The 20,415-nt window shown below is 33.0% G+C and overlaps 1 protein-coding gene and 1 long non-coding RNA gene across 2 annotated transcripts; both read right to left on the bottom strand.

Annotated features, from left to right (window-relative positions):
* Positions 1-584: 584 nt before the first annotated feature.
* Positions 585-3,214, bottom strand: LOC146746063 (uncharacterized). Its single transcript, XR_014929564.1, has 4 exons — positions 3,092-3,214; positions 2,753-2,842; positions 2,447-2,533; positions 585-2,215 (listed from the first exon to the last, which is right to left on the bottom strand). It is a non-coding gene; the product is annotated as an uncharacterized LOC146746063 (long non-coding RNA).
* LOC144352654 (cell adhesion molecule 3-like) lies at positions 3,056-9,837 on the bottom strand. Its single transcript, XM_085499677.1, has 5 exons — positions 9,698-9,837; positions 9,074-9,406; positions 6,947-7,249; positions 5,473-5,724; positions 3,056-3,841 (listed from the first exon to the last, which is right to left on the bottom strand). Exons 1-5 carry the CDS (start codon positions 9,756-9,758, stop codon positions 3,519-3,521), a joined length of 1,272 nt encoding a protein of 423 aa, XP_085355803.1. The 5' UTR covers positions 9,759-9,837; the 3' UTR covers positions 3,056-3,518.
* Positions 9,838-20,415: the final 10,578 nt, after the last annotated feature.

Below are 20,415 nucleotides of genomic sequence, written 5' to 3'. Positions count from 1 at the left end.
CAGTTCGACACGCCGAGTACACTGAATGTAAAGAAAGTATTTACCGGTCAATTGTTGCATTGTGGGTGTTGTACCGGAGTAATCGATATACGTGAGTTTCAAATCCTACCGAGGTTGAACACCAAAAAACGGTCGACCCGCTACACTAAGTGAGTGTGCCACCGACTCAATAGTTAGGCTATATCTACTGGCCTAGATACATTTACTTACAAATGCGTAAGGGTCAACTCACTGATGTCACTGAATTTAAGGCTTGTGTTTGCATCGGAGTTCGTGTCCTCAGTTGCATTCAAATATTCACAAAACTACGCTACTGTGCTTAAGAAACAAAATCCACCCGTCTGTGTCCACTTTAAATCTTTAAAATTTCACAGTGCCATTAATTTTGAATTCTGTATAGTTTAATTTCATTTCATGAGAGCTAACTGTAAAATTTGTATGACTAGTGTAACAAGTCAGCTCTCGTGTGCACTTGTTTCAGATGTTTGTGGGGAAAAAAGATAGTTAATGTTGATCACATTTTTTTAGATATAGAGGAAGTTATTTCATTAAATTGGTGAAATTGAATAACATTTTAACAAGTGTGAAACCTTATGCATGTTTTAATGTTTATCTTTATATTGCTATGTTCCATATATTGCATTGTTCTAAATACATAATTGTGCTTGGTCCAAGATTTATTGTTAACATATTAAAAATAGTATATACGGCGATTTAAATGATATATTTCAGGTGTTAAGATATTGTTTTTCTTGTCTTCCTGTAGTGTTGTATTAAAGTAACACTAATTTCTTGAACAATAAATCAAACACGAGTATCACATTATTTAGTAGTGACTTTCTAACAATTTAATTATTAGTTTCAGAGAAAAATTAGAATTACCGAGATAATGATTCGAATACATTGACAATATTCACGCTATGTATCATTAGTTATTGCAAAACATACATGTTTATGAGAATGTTGTCTATGACATGGATAGATAATAAATACTACTCGACAGTAAATCAAATATAACGTCAAACTTAAAGAGATTTATACAATGCTAACAATTACAAATATTATCAGGAAGATTGCAGATGTCAAGTAAATTTGATTATGAGAATGTTGTCACCGTATATTATCATAAGTGTCACAATATTGCATTATTATAAACGCTGTTTAGGGTAATACAGAAAAGAGGACGGTGGGAAAACTGTAATACACAATGACGAGGCAGTTTACCAAAAAACAAAAACACAGCAGATAACAATACAAGGAGACCCTTATTTGATCATATTACCTTCAGTTTAATATAAAATAATGAGATCTCAAAGAATATTATTTTATTTCAAATTATTTTCCTTTCATTGTAATCGTCACGTGACGTGTTTGCTTGGTTTACTTTAATTTATATACAGATATCAAGCCACTGAGTGAATCACGAGATTTGTTTACCTATATATGAAAATTAACTGTAACTGTAACTAAAAAATATCAAACAAGCAGAAATAAGTTCAGTAACCAATAATTAACTAACAACACAGGTATAACGAATTTCTTTAGGAATAGTATACTATTACTGGCTCCAGCGAAGATATACAAATTGTCAATTTTAACTTAACTCACACCTCGAAAATTGTCAGATTGTGTTCAGAAAAAAGTTAATATTTTGCAAGAAGAATATGTTTAGTTGTTTTCTAGCATCAAATACTTCATCAAATTTTCTAAGACAAAACAAAATTTTTGGTAAGTCATGTGGAGTGACAATAACGATTGAAAAAGAGTATGGATGAGAGTGTGAAAGCATATGCGCTGTAATTATGATTTACTTGAATACAAATGTTAATGATTTAGGGTCATTCAGTTATATTAATCGACATTTACATGTTAATTATTGTCTAGTAAAATTGACAAGAACCACACATAGAACCAATGTACATAACCATACATATGAATAGGTAAAATAAATGTGCGGTAACGCTTGTTTACTTGGGTACAAAGATCAATCCGTTAAGGTCAGGGGTGAACGACCTCGTCTATATTCACATGCAAATGATTGACAATGAGGCTGCACTACTATATGTGTATATTGTCATCAATATAAGTGAGCGACACCCCATCGAAAATAATGTCTACATGAGTACATCAGCCATCAGACCTTGATGATATAACACGACTTTGTATTGATGGTATACCAATCCGCTATCTCGTTCATATTTCCCGTTCAGATGTTCTAGGAGAAAGAAATATAGCAAATAGCAATAACAATGCTTTAGTCCTTGATTTATATAAATAATATATTTAAAAATAATGACATGTTACATATGGATATATTATATTATGACCAGTTTCTGGCACAAAGTTAATATTCACTCAGTGTATAAAGTAAAAACAACTACCATGCCAATCGACATTCAATATAATGTGTGAAAAACGAATTAAATTGTGAAATATCCATATTTACCAAAGTCGTGGTATTTATGATCGCATATGCAGATTGTGTGTCTCTTGTTTCTAGTGAAAGTGACGTATAATTACTGTTCTCTACATTCTGGAATGATATATAATATAATACTATATTTATTATTAAACAATATTCTAATTCATACAATCATCATGATAGTTTAGCCAGAATATCAGTCAATTGAAAAAAATATATTATTTGTGATTTTCTGTTAATTAATAATATAGTTTACATTATATGGTATATTTCCTAAAGTTTCCATATCTGTACTGTATGAATACATCACCTGATAATATGTTTTATTACCTCGTCTGGCTTTAATGTAGGTCTTTCATACACATGCACTGCATCTTTAGTCATTGTAGAAAGTGTTGTATAATCATCACGTGACATAGACTGTGAACAAATTACAGAGTACTCACATAAACGCTAATTTCTTGAACAATCAATCAACTTCAGACAAAATGTCCCGGATAAATATTTCTAACGTTTGAACAATGTTTGTTTAGAGATGGATGCGAATTGTATGGATCTCTCGAATAGCGTTATCTATCGAAGTAATAAGCCAAGTTAATTTCACCTGATTGATTTATAATACACAGACAAACACACAATACTAAGTTATTTATTTGACACAGAACATACCTGCTTGTAAAAATCTCGTTTAAGACGTGCATGTAAAACAAATCCTACAATATTTGCAGTCACTGAGCAACAAAGAAAAACTGTAAGTAATATCGCCATGACGACACATGCGATACACGAATCCTCGTCTGAAATAACACACAAAATGTTATTGTCGTGTTAGATTATACATGTCATAACTGTATGCATATGCAAATCGTCATTTGTATAATATGGAACTAAGTTTACATTATGTAAATTTATGTCGACATCGAATATTTACATTTTATACATTTTCAAATATTACATGCTGTAATTGATAATTCACGTAATTATAATCAATGTTCTCAGTGACCAGGTGGTATGTCCTCAGTGACTCGGTGGTATTGTTGGTAAAAAGCAATACACCCTGGCAATGTGACTTCTAGATTTATTTTAAAAAAACGGATCACAATAGACAGTCACCTGATCCTATTGCCTGGACTTCAATATCCGCGTATGATTCTCCAAGTTGACAGCGATATGTTTTAACACCTTGTGCATCAAATACAGTTAATGTTGTTTTCTGTTCATCACCTTCCACTGGATCAATATTATACCCTTCATCAGAAGAATCTATTTGTATGTGATTTGACCCATCCTGTAGAAACCATTCCCAATACTCGTTATCGGGAAATGGAGGTACGGCATCTGTGCCGCACTCTAACACGGCGTCAGACCCTGCTTCGATTTTGAGGGGACACTCTGTGATAGCGTTAACTGTGGCTTCATCTGTGAACGAACAGGGGAAATAGTGTGTGTAAAACCTATTAATCAATTGTTCAGGAAAGCGCCACTATGTCTGAAAGGACCATTAATTTGAATTGAATATATGCATATGAAAGTAAGACTGATCAGCCACAAATCAAACCTTTCGTTCGACGACAATAAACAGATATAAAGTAAAACTAGAAAACAGTACACCACGTATTATTTTATTAACGATATTAACAGACAACAATACCATGACAGTTGTGAACGGCATTCCTTTGACACATTTACATAATAGAACTAATTTATCGCTAGAAGTACAACTTACATGGAAAACATTTCAACCAGATGTCCCTGCAAGTATACATTTATGATATGTTATGATATGAGTGCGGAGCTATGATTTATGTGTGTTTCACATCACGCCATACTTTCTACTCGGTCATTGTACGCCATGCTATACATACGTAGACATGCATTATATTGTATATTTACAGGATATGGGTATATGGTGTACGGGATCCAATAGTGTTTGTAGCTGTACATATTGATTGTAATGTCGTTATAGTGTGACCACATTATATACTTACATAGTTTGTAGACTATTTGTGTATATGGTATACTAGATCCCATAGTATTTATAGCTGTACATATTGACTGTAATGTCGTTATAGTGTGACCACATTATATACTTACATGGCTTGTAGACTATTTGTGTATATGGTGTACTAGATCCCATAGTGTTTGTAGCTGTACATTTTGCCTCTGATGTCACTATAATGTGAACACATTGTATACTTACATAGTTTGTAGACAATTTGTCTATATGGTGTACTAGATCCCATAGTGTTTGTAGCTGTACATTTTGCCTCTGATGTCACTATAATGTGAACACATTGTATACTTACATGGTTTGTTGACTATTTGAGTATATGATGTACTAGATCCCATAGTGTTTGTAGCTGTACATATTGCCTCTGATGTCACTATAATGTAAACACATTGTATACTTACATGGTTTGTAGACTATTTGAGTATATGATGTACTAGATCCCATAGTGTTTGTAGCTGTACATATTGCCTGTGATCTCACTATGATGTGAACACATTGTATATTTACATGGTTTGTAGACTATTTGTGTATATAGTGTACTAGATCCCATAGTGTTTGTAGCTGTACATATTGCCTCTGATGTCACTATAATGTGAACACATTGTATACTTACTTGGTTTGTAGACTATTTGGATATAATGATGTACTAGATCCCATAGTGTTTGTAGCTGTACATATTGCCTGTGATCTCACTATGATGTGAACACATTGTATATTTACATGGTTTGTAGACTATTTGTGTATATAGTGTACTAGATCCCATAGTGTTTGTAGCTGTACATATTGCCTCTGATGTCACTATAATGTGAACACATTGTATACTGACATGGTTTGTAGACTATTTGTGTATATGGTGTACTAGATCCCATAGTGTTTGTAGCTGTACATATTGCCTCTGATGTCACTATAATGTGAACACATTGTATACTGACATGGTTTGTAGACTATTTGTGTATATAGTTTTACTAGATCCCATAGTGTTTGTAGCTGTACATATTGCCTCTGATGTCACTATAATGTGAACACATTGTATACTTACATGGTTTGTAGACTATTTGTGTATATGATGTACTAGATCCCATAGTGTTTGTAGCTGTACATGTAATCTCTTCTTGGTCATTATCTCCAGTATCTGTAAGTTCCCATATATTCTCAAAGCCAGTTACAGTCTGTCCACCCTCAGCTTCCCATTCATATTGATATGAATCTGGATTGGCTGTATCTACACAAGCCACATTGATCACACTCTCACACCATGAAATTACTTCAATTTTGGAAATTTTTGGAATATCTGAAAAAGATTGGTAATATAATTTATGTTTTGGTAATGACATAGATTTGTATGTTCATATTTACCGTTTCTACTCGACAAAATATCGTTGCTTTTGAAAATATCACATACGATATCTCTTGCTGCATTATCATACGGCAACTGCATGTACAAAGTAAATATTTGTGCGCTGTGTAACGGGTTATGCACTTGTATGTTGTGAATACACTATATCTGATTTGGACTGAATCCTTTTTGACAAAGTTAATTGGAACCTGTATATTAAAAATGTATACAGTTATGAAGATTAACTCTAGTAGTATAACCACATTTCAGAATGGAAGTGTCCAAGAGCGCGCCTATCGAAGGTTCACTTACGATCAAAGACACCATTTTTTTCATTGCCAAAAAATAACACTTGTCATGTGACTAATTATAAATATTTTGTTACTCCCCAGCTCAAACAACAGAAATAGTAGATACAAAAATTGCATATGATAATTGTTGTTATTCAGTATGCATATACAAATTATTATTACCACATGCATAAGACCGTGATGTTAAAGATGAACTTGTCAACACAACCCATCTCAACTCACGTTGGTACAATACATGCAAATACACGTAATGCTGCACTGCAGTTCATTAAAAGTACAATACAATAAATTATACATTGGATGAGCACAGTTTTCGCACTCTGTGTATTTTTGGTTCTGTGTGAACCTTGTTTGTCACATTAGCACTCAGACTAGTTGTTCTAACCATTACATGAGTTTGTTGGTACCTAGTGACTTTAAGATGAAGACCAATTATAGGAATTGGCACACCGAATTGAAGGTATGCAAAGAGAGCAGTAATGATTAATTTAGCGACAAGTGGTAAATTTGCCCTGCGAATCCGTATGAAATGGGCGGAAATTGTATGGAAAAGTGATACATTCTCTTTGTAGCTATTGGATACTTGAAACAAGAGGCATACTTGGACGACTGAAAGAGTGTGTAATGGCATGTGCTCATACAGAAAGTGGAGATTAGTTGGGGATTGGTGCCCTCTGAATTGCAAATCGGAGACACCGATCTGCCTACTGGCATTTAGGGTTCTGTGGTCATAATTAATTTCATTTTACCCGTAAATAAAAAAACACACAATACAAAATATTGCAATACAACATTTGTATAAACAAAACAAAATATCTTGTCCTAAATAACAAAAGAATCATTGAAATCATATAGAAGTCACTTACGTTTTATATTCATGTAAATACGGGCACTAACTTCTGTTAACTTTTCATGTTGAAATCCTTGGCATTTCAAAGCTTCTCCATTATCTGATGCATTTAATGTATAATTCAACACACTCATACTGTTATGTAGTTTGTCATTATTATCGCTGACTTGTGTTGTATATGTACTGTATTCTGTGATATCTTTACCACCTATTGTCCATGTTAACTCAGCTGCTGGGTTACCATCGGTGGATTCACATGAGTACTCTTTCGCTTCATTTTCATCAGTTGCAACAACTATTCTGATTGAATCTATTCCATCTGTAAAGACAAATAGTGTTACATTATAGTTAGGGAATAAAATCGTTGTTTTATTAAGCAGATTTTGCGGGAGAAACAATATTTTTTCCGATTATTTTTGTTGAAAGAAACATACAAAATGTAAATATTTTTTATTATTATGCAAGTTGTTTGTGAATTTGTATGTTTGATCACCATATTATAGTTGTTGTTTTTACTACCAAGACAATATATTAGTATTCTAATAAATGTTGGCAGGAGTAAAAATAAATGTCTGCAGAAAATACAGAAATACATTTCTGAAATGGGTTTTATAGTAAATATATGGGTTCCGTTCAATAATCTGAATGTTAGTTTTATGTGAAATTCCCCCTCCTACTCTTTAATCTATTTATCCGTAGATTTACAAATGCGTATTTTTGTTTTACTTTGTAACGTAGTTTTATTGATTCTCCTGGAATAAGAACATCAACACTTGAACCGCATACCAGGCACCGGTATTTGGTAAACTGATTTGTTCTGTTGGCCTTGTAGTAAATATTCACCAAGTATCACACACGCCCACATCAATAAATATCACGAATATCAATGCTGTAAGTGAGTGCCAGTTCTATTGTGAATTATGTATATTGACAAATTAAGATTGGGTCTAAGGTTTCAAGAAGATTATTCTACCTTTCAACACATCAATGGGCTGGGCAATTAATGTCACATCAGATCGGAATACTTAATTATAGTAATTTTGTGACGTTTTAGTAAAAATATTATTGAAATATAAAATTCATCGCATTATAGTGTAATAATAGTGATATGTGTTTGTTTGTTTGTTTGAATATACGATTCTGCCAGATTTTACTTTTACTGAATGGGGTTTAGAAATATATATTTTCCGTCACTATTTAAAATCTCAGTCACCAAATCAGTCATTGAATAATCATAACAAATATCTCGTCTACTGTCGATGTCAATTTTTACTCTGCTGTCCACAACAAACGTTTTGAGTCAAGACCTCTCTGTGAAATTGTCAATCACTGAAAGTGAACTCTCATAGGAGACAGTATGACAATCGTAGATTTATCAGCCAAGACACAGAAATGTTAATTAATAGCGACATAGAGGATTGAGCGGAAGGTTCCCCGCGGAATTCAGAACATAAACATTTAAAAGATAGAGTACACTCGAATAATATATCTTCCCTTGCAATCCCATACTATCCAAATAATTTACCTTACTTCTACCCGGTACGTGTATAACACGACTAAATCGCAATATTGTGAAAATCCGGCGAACATTGGTGCTCATCGGGACCAATAAATAAGGAAGAACTTATCATGTGCCAGTTAAACCAACTCGCATTATATTTTGTCTGATCATGTTCATCTTGTTCACTACTTATAAACTTTGAACGATATGAAATGTGCGCGTCGTCAACATCATCAAGGTGTGTTTCATTTATTGTTTCAAATTGTATGTGGTAGTATCTAATTAAAATACTGAATATCGCCAATCTCCATTAATTACCAATTCAACAGCAAAGACACCAACTCAAGTAATATAAGCATGGTACTATTGACATAACAGTTTATAATTCTAAATCGTAACAATGTAATCATGTGATCTCAGGGAAACCTGACTCATTGTCCACTTGATTGTTTGCCAAATGCAATACGTGGAAGTGTTCAAGTCACATAACTGTTTGTTTTTAATTTAATCCACTGTTAACTTTTACATTTTTACTTATAGCTGTTGAATTAACCCAAAACGATTTGCATATTTACGACATTTTTACTTCGCGTCTTAGAAGATGCCTATGAATTTCCATTTGCTGCAATTTAGTTTACTCACCAAGTACAGTAAGTGTTCCTACTTCCTCATCGTCATTTCCGTCTAAATTAAAATAACAATCATACTCCCCATCATCATCTTCTAAATCCACGTTATATATTACCAAGTCGTATCTGTATGGCGCTGTGTATATAACACCATAATTGGTTGGATCACCTACATTAATATTAGAACCCTGGTCTGTGATTTCAGCTAGTGCACCGGTCTCACCAACTTTAACCCAGTTCACAGTTTTTTCAACTGACTGCCAGTCTATAGAACAGTTCAAGGTTGCATCTTCTCCTGGTTTGGCATATTCTATACCAGTTGGTCCAATTAGAATCTGACAAAACACTAAGAATAATATAATGATATTAAGAAACCATGGTGACCATTTAATGTTTTCCCAATGCAATAGTAACGTTTAGTATAATAACATGGTGAACTGAAACACTCAGTGTATTAGTGTACATCTGGATACTACAAATCGTCATTTATATTGCCAATTCTCCATGTCATCAAGTACAGCATGCCATGTTGGTTTGTACGGAGACGGAAATGAAAACAACAATGGTACAGTATACTTAGTGGTTGAACAACTCAGGTCAATGTTCACTAAAAGATTTATTGACTGTTAGTAAATACCTCTCGACGTCTCAATGAAAAGCAAAGCAATGTAGAGCCCGGTTAAAATACCCTGGACCATTTCCCTTCTTCTGGTAGTTTACTGAAATGTTATATGTTCATACAGATACGCACAAATTCCACGCAGTGTACACTTAAACTCAAAGCTTTACTTCCGCATTGGAACGCCATCTTCGTCATTACAATGAGTCAAAGTATTTACCATGATTGTTTGCCTTCCGTCAATGCTAATATGGAGCGCCCTCTTTGAGAGAAATGTGAAACAGACCAACTCGTTTTTAACTTTACACGCGTACTTGATTCATCAATTGAAATTATTTTAAAGCAGTAAGCGTATTACCATATAATGATGTTAATAACTACACACGCTTAGCTATCCCTCCAATATGATTTTGTAGAATTCGTTCACCAATATTTTTTTCATTATTCTTTCGTTTTATTTTGTATTTTATTTAAATTATTTCATAAATGTGAAATTATTATTATTTCCTTATTCCTTTGTTATTTCACTGTTTACGTTATTTATCATTATTGTGAAAATTGTTCAGCATTACTATGGGATTGCAGACTATTATTATCGTAGGTATGCATTCTTCTTTGCTTCAAAGGCAGAAACAAATAATTGTAGGCCCGAATGTGAACTGGTGCACGCGATTAACAGAATAGTGATTGGTCAACTGGTTCGGCAACTATTGGCCGAGATATAACATGAAGTAGTCATTAAGAAACCTTTTTTTCATTTTATAGTAGCATTAAGGGTATATGAGAAACACATTTCACAAATACAAACTTTAGCGGTCACATGACGTTTTCTGTCAAACAACAAAAAACTGACATGTTCTATGTTAATTGAGAAATCCTTCAGACAAAAAAAAGTTTTTTGAATATAGTACTCATCAAACAATCTTAATTGTTGTTGCAAAACCATGGCAACTTGTAAAACAATGAGGAAGGTATTTGATCATGTCGATGATTATCTTTGTAAATGTATGTTATGAATACTTACGCGATAACATTCTACTGATTTACTCATACTCTTGAAATTTCTTGATCACATACAGAAAAAAGGAGTTAAAATGGAAGGCCAGGAACGTGAGTCTCTACCTTAAATAAATTGTTAACTCGTGTAAAGCGTTATGCATGTTTTAATTGCAGTAAAACACACTGCAAATACTGTTGTTTTCAATCACCTTAGATCTCATACGTAGACTATGGTAATTAGCGCCCGCAACGTTCGAATAGAGATATAATGTACTGTTACATTTGTTATCGGTATTTCACATTCGTAAATTGTGTGTGTGATCAGAAAATTCATTGTTAATAAACTATTAACAATAGTGTATTTATATGATACACTCCAAGTGTTAATATATGTTCTTACCTTGATTTCCTGGTGTGGTGTATGTACTACATACTCCAATACTCCTAGTTACTGGGCAATTAAGGAAGATTGCAAATTATGCACCAACATACATTTACTTTGCCCCGTTTCTGTAATAATATATAAACCATTATTTAAAGCTCAAATACGACGGTGTGTTCTATGCAATCACATTGCCTGCACTTCAATATCCGCGTATGATTATATAAGTTACCGAATAGTTGCTTAACGAAACTAATAGACGCCACCACTGTCAATTAACTGTTCACTGGATTTTGTGAAAGTATGGAATACAGATTTTATAGAATGAGTAGTGATAGATGTGTGTTAACCATGTTATATAATCTGAATTGTAAAACTGTTGGTCTTTAAAACACGTATTTCAAATATATGATTATCAAATGTTAGGCCTATGGGTAGGTTCTCTTGTGCGCCATTTTGGATTCCATGAGATGAAAGGTCACATAACAAAATAATGGCAACATTGTTTTTCAAATCCTGCATTTAACAGCAAACAGTAATATCAATGCTGTATACTAATAACGTGAGATACATATGATACCACAATTTATCTACATAACTAATGTACATGTTCAATAAGATTCAAGTGATATTTCACTCCGTAGATTTGCTTGTCATATTCTCACACTGGCAGATATTATACGTTAATACTAAAACTATGTTTATTGCATACACTAGAAACATATTTTATAATTCTATAATTTCTGACTGCAATTTTGTATAAAACTGCGAAAATTATAATTTAGTTTGGACATGGACAGAATGCAAATAAATATTAAATCAAAAATAAACAAGTTATTACTATCAAATACCGTGGTTTGAACATTTTGTTTGTCGAAAATCGTTAAATCGTCTGTCGTTGCGCCACAACGTGTTTAATGTGTGTTCAATGTGACATATATAGCGAATGCTATTTATACATATTGTAATGCTCACTGTGCCAGACACCACAAAAAGACAACACACCGAATATTTTATTTCATAAGAGACATGCCGTTCTTAGTATCTTAGCTAACCTACAAGATCAGCGCCATGCTGTCAAACAGTTCGGTCGATGTGGTACTATACCGGGTCAACTAGCCGATATCACTGAATGTACGGTTCGTGTCCGGAATTGTATTCATATGCAAATATTCACAATACTGTTTTGCTTTACCCTCCTTATACAAACAAAATCGTAGGTTTCGCTACATTTTAATCTAGTTATTCATTTGTAGTCTTCTTCACGCAGTTTGCTGGCACAAGAATACAAATTGTTTAAATGATATATTATCCAGTATTTATTATATTAGCTGTAATTTGTCGCAGAACATGTATAGTATACCACCATATCCTATAGAAAGTTAGCCCAATTTGTTCTAAACTTTTTGTATTTCGGTATTTCTATGATGTATCCTTAGGAGGGAAAGATGTATAATAATAATGTTATTACGACAATGCCGAAACGTATGCACTCAAGCATTGCCGTGAAGCTGACCTGATCCCGTTGCCTGGACTTCAATATCCGCGTACGATTCTCCAAATTGACAGCGATAAGTTTTAACACCTTGTGCATCAAATATAGTCAACGTTCTTGTCTGTTCATCACCTTCCACTGGATCACTATCATATTCATCAGAAGAATCTATTTCTACGTAACTTTAGCCGTTCTATGGAAACCATTAAGTGGTGGTAAAGCACCAGTACCGCACTCTAACACGGCGTCGAACCCTGCTTCGATTTTAATAATATTCACTGTGATAGCATTAACTGTGGCTTCATATGTGAACAAACAGGAGAATTAGTTTGTGTACGGGGAATCGATGATTTTGACCGCCCTGTTGTATCTGTATCACACTGAATAAAAATGTACACTTGTCCATCTTGTCTCTAACTACACACAAAGAATTTTTAGGAGCAGCTTTTGTGGCCATATTGCAATTTGCATAGTTAATATTTTGTAATTTTACAAAAACAAGCGTTTTGTCCTCAGGACTTTTGCTTATTCACACTGACAAACTCAAGTGCATATGTTAACCACTATGATGCATTTCAGTACTGTTATGATCATTCAATCATATACTAGGACTGTTACACTGGAGGTGAAAGTTTATTGTACTTTCTTAGATTTCAGTTGGTTATCTTATCACACACTTTCAACAGTATATAATTGTTTCATGTTACTGGTTATTGGTTTCAAATGTGGATTCACGGGTAAACTCTCTTGCTTCATTTTCATCAACTTTAACAACTGCATCATTACTGTAGCAAACTATGCTTATTGAATCTTATCCATCTGTGAGGATGAACAGTTTCGTTCACTCAAGCAGTATAGTTTGCCTAAGAGTCTAAATATTTATTATACCTCGTCGCGGTTCTATACACATTTTATTTATGAAGTAATAGTGTAAACGTAGTTGAATAAATCGATATTAATTTAAATAGTCTAAAAGAAGAACATCAACTCAATTACTTTCAACATATTACTTTTTAACTCAATATCAAAGAGTGATCCCTAAAAAACTGACTCTTTATAAATATAATGCGTTGGATACAGAATGTAAAACATGACATTATATAATTTTATTTATTTTTCATTCAAGTAACCTCAATAATTTTTTAAAAGAATATGTCGTATCCACTGTCAATTGTTACATAAATAAATAAGCCGAAAGGGATTGAAAATTGCGTCTTGGAATTTCTTTCTGTTGTGTTATACTTTACTTACCAAGTACAGTAAGTGTTCCTACTTCCGCATCTTCATTCCCATCTTAACTAAAATAACAATCATACTGGCCATCGTTGTCTTCTAAATATATATTATATATAACCAAGTCATATCTGTATGGCGCTGTGTACACAACACCATAATTGGCTGGATCAACTACGGTAATAATAGAATCCTGGTCTGTGATTTCAGCTATTGGACCGGTCTCGCCAACTTTAACCAAGTCCAATTTTGTGAAACTGACTGTCTATTTATATACAGTAGTGCATATTCTATACCAGTTGGTCCAATCAGAACTAGTCCTGACAATGAACAATTTATTTCATTTTTTTCGTTATAGCATTGTTTTTACATATGTTTTGTTGTAAAATTCGGTCATCATATATAATTTGTTATTTCATTGTTTATTTTTAATGTGAGATTCGTTCACTATATCTGACCAAACTGTTTAACGCTAATCAACAAATAATTTTTATGTTTTGCTTTAAAACCTTATCAAAATATTACATCAGCCTTTGCGCTCTGCTTTCAAACGTTTGCCTTGCCTTGCCTTCTTTGTCATGAATGACTTTTTCAACGCTCTGTGACAAAACCAATGTATCTGTTTACAATCGACGTGGTACTGTACTATACCAGTTCAACACGCCGAGTACACTGAATGGAAATACTGTATTTACCGGTCACTATTTGCATAGTGGTTGTTGTAATGATCGATAGACGTAGATTTTAAATCCTACCGGTGTTGAATACCAAAAAGGGTCGACTCCTACGCTGAGTGAGTGTTCCAAAGACTCAATACCTAGGCTATATCCACTGGCCTAGATACATTCACTAACACATGCATAAAGGTCAACTCACTGATGTCACTGAAGTAAGGTTTGTGTTTGCATTAAAGTTCGTGTACTCAGTTGCATTCAAATGCAAATATTCAAAATACTACGCTACTGTGCTGCATTCTATAAACAAAGTCTATCCGTCTGTGCCCACTATCACGAAATAAGCTTAAAATTTGACAATGCCATTTTTTTGTGATCTGGGTAGTTTGATTTTATAGCATAAAAACTTATTGTAACATTTGAATGACTAGTTTAACAAGTCAGCATACATCATTCAGATGTTTCTTGAGAAAAAATATAGTGAAAATTGATCACAATCATGCTTTAGATATAGCAGACGATATTTTGTGAAATTGTTGTAATTAAGGTAAGTAATTTTATTATTTTTTTCGATTTTTTGAATCTATATCAAATTTAATTTAAATAATAATGTAAGTTACAGAATGAAGAAATATGATAAAAAAAACATGATATCTGTCAGGATCTATCGAATTGGTAGTACTGTTTGCGATTCCACTTAGAAGTGTGACCTTCAGTTGCACTTCGGTATTTGAAAGTTACGCATCTCTGTTTACAATCTTTACCATTAATCCTAGTACTTATCAAACAATCTTATAATTATCTTGAAAATGTATGTTACGCGATAACATTCTACTGACTTACTCACACTCCTGAAATTTGTCGATCACATACAGAAAAAAAGGAGTTTAAATTGTAGGCCACGAACACGAGTCTCTACCTCAAATAACTTGTTAACACGTGTAAAGTTATGCATGTTTTAATATACGTTTCATTGCGGTAAAACACACTGCAAATATTTTATCTGTCAACCAGTTATGATGTTATATGTAGACTATGGTAAATAGCGTCCTCAGTGTAATGTTACATTTGTTATCGGCATATTATATTCGTAAATTGTGATCTGAAAATTTATTTTAAACTATTAACAATATTGTGTTATATATATATTATCTTACCTTGTCTTCCTGGTGTGATGTATATACAAATTAAGTAATTTCTTGAATATATCCACAGGTGATCATGCTGAAATATCACATTATTTAGTAGTGCATACTGAAATATTGATATATATTAGTTGACAGAGAATTAGCGATACATATCCACGCTTTGTGCCTAGTATACACACTTTAAAAAATCAACCAATTTAATGATCATTATTTTGTTATTGTAAAACAAGTATGTTTAGGAAAACCTTGCATATGACAAATCGATAGATAATATATACTCCAATCCTCACAGTTACTGAGCAATTAAGAAAGATTAAATTATGCAGCCACACCAACGTTGGTGATAAATTTATTTTGCCCTGTTTTTTAATAATATATAAACCATTATTTAAAGCTCAAATACGACGGGTTCTATCACAATAAATCAAATATATCGCCAAACTCAAAGTGTTCAATGAAATCATTTTGCCTCCACTTCAATATCCGCGTATGATTCTATAAGTTAACCGATAGCTTCTTACCTACAACTAGTAGATGCGACAACTGTCCATTAACTGGATATTGCCATGTATTAGTGTGAATGTGGAAGTATGAAATACAGATTTTATTGAATAAGTAATGTTAATCATGTTATATAATCTGAATTGTAAAACTGTATATGCCTGCTTTTCAGATTGTATCACTTATTCCACTACATGAAAATACTGCTTTTAGGGGAAGTCATTGTACGCAGTATTGTCTATTTTGTACCACTGTACAACATTAAATAACACCGTAGTCTACTTCAACTACATCATATTTATTCGTTACAGTGTATCAATTATTTGAATCAATTATTCATGAATTATATGATGATCTGTATAAACACGACAACTTTCTTAATGTGGCGTCAGCTTCAATCCCTAATTCAAGGCGCGCACACCCCAATGAGTTAAGGTTGTTTCTTATGAAAGAAAATATTTTCAGCATCAAATACTTTATTTGTTTTGTGCAATTGACTAGAACCAAACAAAAAACAAAGTACATAGGTGTGCTAAATGTGCAGTAACGCTGCAGTTCAGCAGTTCAGATCACTCAGTGTTCGATATAGGGGTGAACGACCTCCTCTGTATTCGCATGCAAATGAATTGAAAATGACACTACATCACTGCATCGACATGTATAGTATAAGGGTAGTCGGTAAAATATTCATTAGAAACGTGACACTAGTGCAATATGTTAATTAAGTAAAAAAGACCTTAGCGTCACAATTTTTTTTTTCAAATTACAAATCGGACACTTTTATTAAATTATGCAGATAAGATACATAAAGTAATATATAAGACGTCATTGTCAATTTATTCAATAGGTAAATACTACGGTTACATTCAAAATGATCGTACGTAAATTATGTAATAAATTATCAATGATTTGCCAGTCAGAAAATAGTCTCAACACAATTATATCTAATAATATAGCTGCAGTCGCCTTGCATCTCTACTATGTATATATTTGTTCCTATAATGTCTATATTTTTTCTATATTCCTATGAAAAGTACCCGTGTTGCTTGTAACTATTAAATGGATAATTAAGTTATCAAACATGTTATAATTTCTAAAAGCCAATAGATCAATTAAGGTAACTCGAAGAAGTACAGATAAATATAATTTACTCTGAGTAAATTGGTCGTTAAATTTCAAAACTTGCAAAAGTTATAAATTTCTGAAAAATCATTATTACGCTATTTAATACTTATTTAATAATATTTTAATTGTTTATGTGATTTGGATAATAATTGACCAAAACTCAGAATGACATCAGTATTATATTGAACTGGGAGCAATATCACAACGTGAATGTGTGTTTTTTCTAAAGGTGCTATCAAATTGAAAAGAAAATACTTCATTTCACTTCCGAGATTTGCAAATGTGACACATAAGAGTCAAATCCACAATAGTTAACACGTAATTTAAATATGTTCGGATCAACTGTTTAAATTTTATCAGTCACTAATCTGTGGACGTCAACATTTGTATAACAATCCGTCCTCTTCTTGTATGTGTTAACGTTCAGATGTTCTGGGTGAAAACAAAACAAAGTACAATGTTATGAGCACAATGCTTATTAGTTATTTTAGCAGTCGTGTATTTTAATTGGTTCTAATAATCGTTCGTAAGTGTACAATGTTATGTATGTTATAATTAATCATCGTTTCATTACATATGATATTTATACTATAACATGAACAGCCACAGAATAATTTTCTTTGTACATAAAGTAGAAAACAAATATCGTATAAATCGATGTAATCTGTAAAAAGGCATCAGGTTGCTCAGTATTTAACTTTGTCGTGTTTATTTCCACATATGTAGATTTTGTGTTTCTTGTTTCTGGTGAAAGGGAAGTATAATCACTGTTTTCAACGTTCTACAATCAAACATAATGTACTACAATATCTAATCACCTTCATGATTCATTTGGTCTGTTAGTCAGTTCAAAAGCAGTTATCTATAAACTAAACAAATAAAATTATAAACTATTATATTTGAATAATGTGTTTACTTTGTTACTTCATGCGATTGTTAATTTGTAATATGTTCTTTTACCTCATCTGATTTTAATGTAGGTCTTTCATATACATGCACTGCATCTTTAGTCATTGTAGAAAGTGTTGTATAATTATCACCTGAATCCGACATAGACTTTAAAACAAAATACAGAATATCAACATAAAACACATAATTTCTCCCAAAAAATTTGTTTAAACAAATACATGAATATATGTTGGTATGTTTGACAACATCCACGCTAAGTACCACACAGAAAATCATAGAAAGCACAATTATTTACTCGTCATTATTTAACATAAAACATACCTGTTTAGAAAAACTTGCCTTAAGACGTCTATGTATAATAAATGCGATGATATTGCCAGTCACTGAGCAACAAAATAGAACTGCAAATAATGCCGCCATACGAACACTCACGGTGCAGGAATTCTGATCAGTTGCTAGAATAATATACAAATTATGATTTAAAACCCAAACACAGCTCGTATGATGTGAATAAACCAAATATTACGTCACAGGTTGTGAATGGATATTCAATCTTTATACATGTTCTTATATTATATGTTGTAATATAGATAGATAAATATGTATGATAAATTGGATATGGTCGGTGTGTTTGCATTTTTGTGAATAGATATTCAATCTCTGTACATGTCCTTATAGTACATGTTGCTATATATATATATATATATATATAAAAGAGCGTATAATTAACTGCCGCGAACCTGACCCTGATCCCGTTGCCTGGTCTTCAATATTCGCGTATGACTCTCCAAGTTGACATCGATAAGTTTGGACACCTTGTGCATCAAATATATTTAACGTTGTTGTCCGTTCATCACCTTCCACTGGATCAATATCATAGCCTTCATCAGAAGAATCTAACTGTGTGTAATTTGATCCAATCTGTAGAAACCATTCCCAACACTCGTTATCGGGAAATGGTGGTACTGCATCTGTGCCACACTCTAACACGGCGTCAGACCCTGCTACGATTTTGAGGGGACTATCTGTGATAGCGTTAACTGTGGGTCCGTCTACAAAAACACAGGATAAATAGTTTATGTAAAACCTAACATTCGATTGTTCAGGAAAGAGCCATAATGTCTGAAATGAACATTAATTTGAATTAAATATATGCATAGAAACGTAAGACTGATCAGCCACAAATCACTCCATTCATTTGACGGGAAGTAGCTCAAATCAATAATTGTTTGGATTATTTGTCAACTAGAATACAGCACATCACATATTATTTTATTAACGATAATTATAGACATCAACACTATGACAGTTGTAAATGGCAGTTCTTTGACACATTTACGTCACAGATGTACTTCTATCGCTGGAAGGTAGAATTTAAATGAAAGACATTGTAACCAAATGTCTCTGTAAGCATACTATATTAGTACGTACACGTCATACTTTAAACTTGGTCTTTGTACATCATGCTATACATACGTATACATATATTATAAAGTATATATTTGCATGGTGTGTAGACTATTTAGTCATATGGTCTACTGGATCTCATAGTGTTTGTAGCTGTACATACTGTCTCTGTCACTATAATGTGAACACATTGTATACTTACATGGTTTGTAGACTATTTGGGTATAAGGTGTACTAGATCCCATAGTGTTTGTAGCTGTACATGTAATCTCTTCTTGGCCATCATTTCCAGTATCTATAAGTTCCCATGTGTTCTCATATGTAGTACCAGTCTGTCCACCCTCAGCTTCCCATTCATATTGATATGAGTCTGGATTGGCTGTATCTACACATGCCACATTTATCACACCACCATCACTCCAAGAAATAATCTCAATTTCGGAGATTATTACAGGGTCTAGAATATTGATGAATCAACCCAGAAAGTAATGGTTACTGGCATGTTTTTGCACTGGTTTTCTACTTTCGACAACGCAGCGATTATATTCTATCCGGAAAATAGCTGAATGAACTGTGACATACGTAATTGACGTGTAATCTGTTCATAACATTATACATGCTAAGAATACTCACATAACACATTCACGTAAACACGTGCACTTGTTCTTGTTAATCGTTCATGTTGAAATGCTTGACATTTCAAAGCCTCTCCATTATCTGTTGCATTGAATGTTTAATTCAACACACTCATACAGTTATGTAGTTTGTCATTATTATCGCTGACTTGTGTTGTATATGTACTGTATTCTGTGATATTGGTGTCTCCTATTGTCCATGTTAACTCAGCTGCTGGGTTACCATCA

This window comes from Saccoglossus kowalevskii, chromosome 5, assembly GCF_978046115.1.
Source record: "Saccoglossus kowalevskii chromosome 5, keSacKowa6.1, whole genome shotgun sequence".
Classification (NCBI taxonomy): domain Eukaryota; kingdom Metazoa; phylum Hemichordata; class Enteropneusta; family Harrimaniidae; genus Saccoglossus; species Saccoglossus kowalevskii.
Note: the sequence above shows the minus strand (reverse complement) of the source record. Positions and strands in the feature narration are given on the sequence as shown.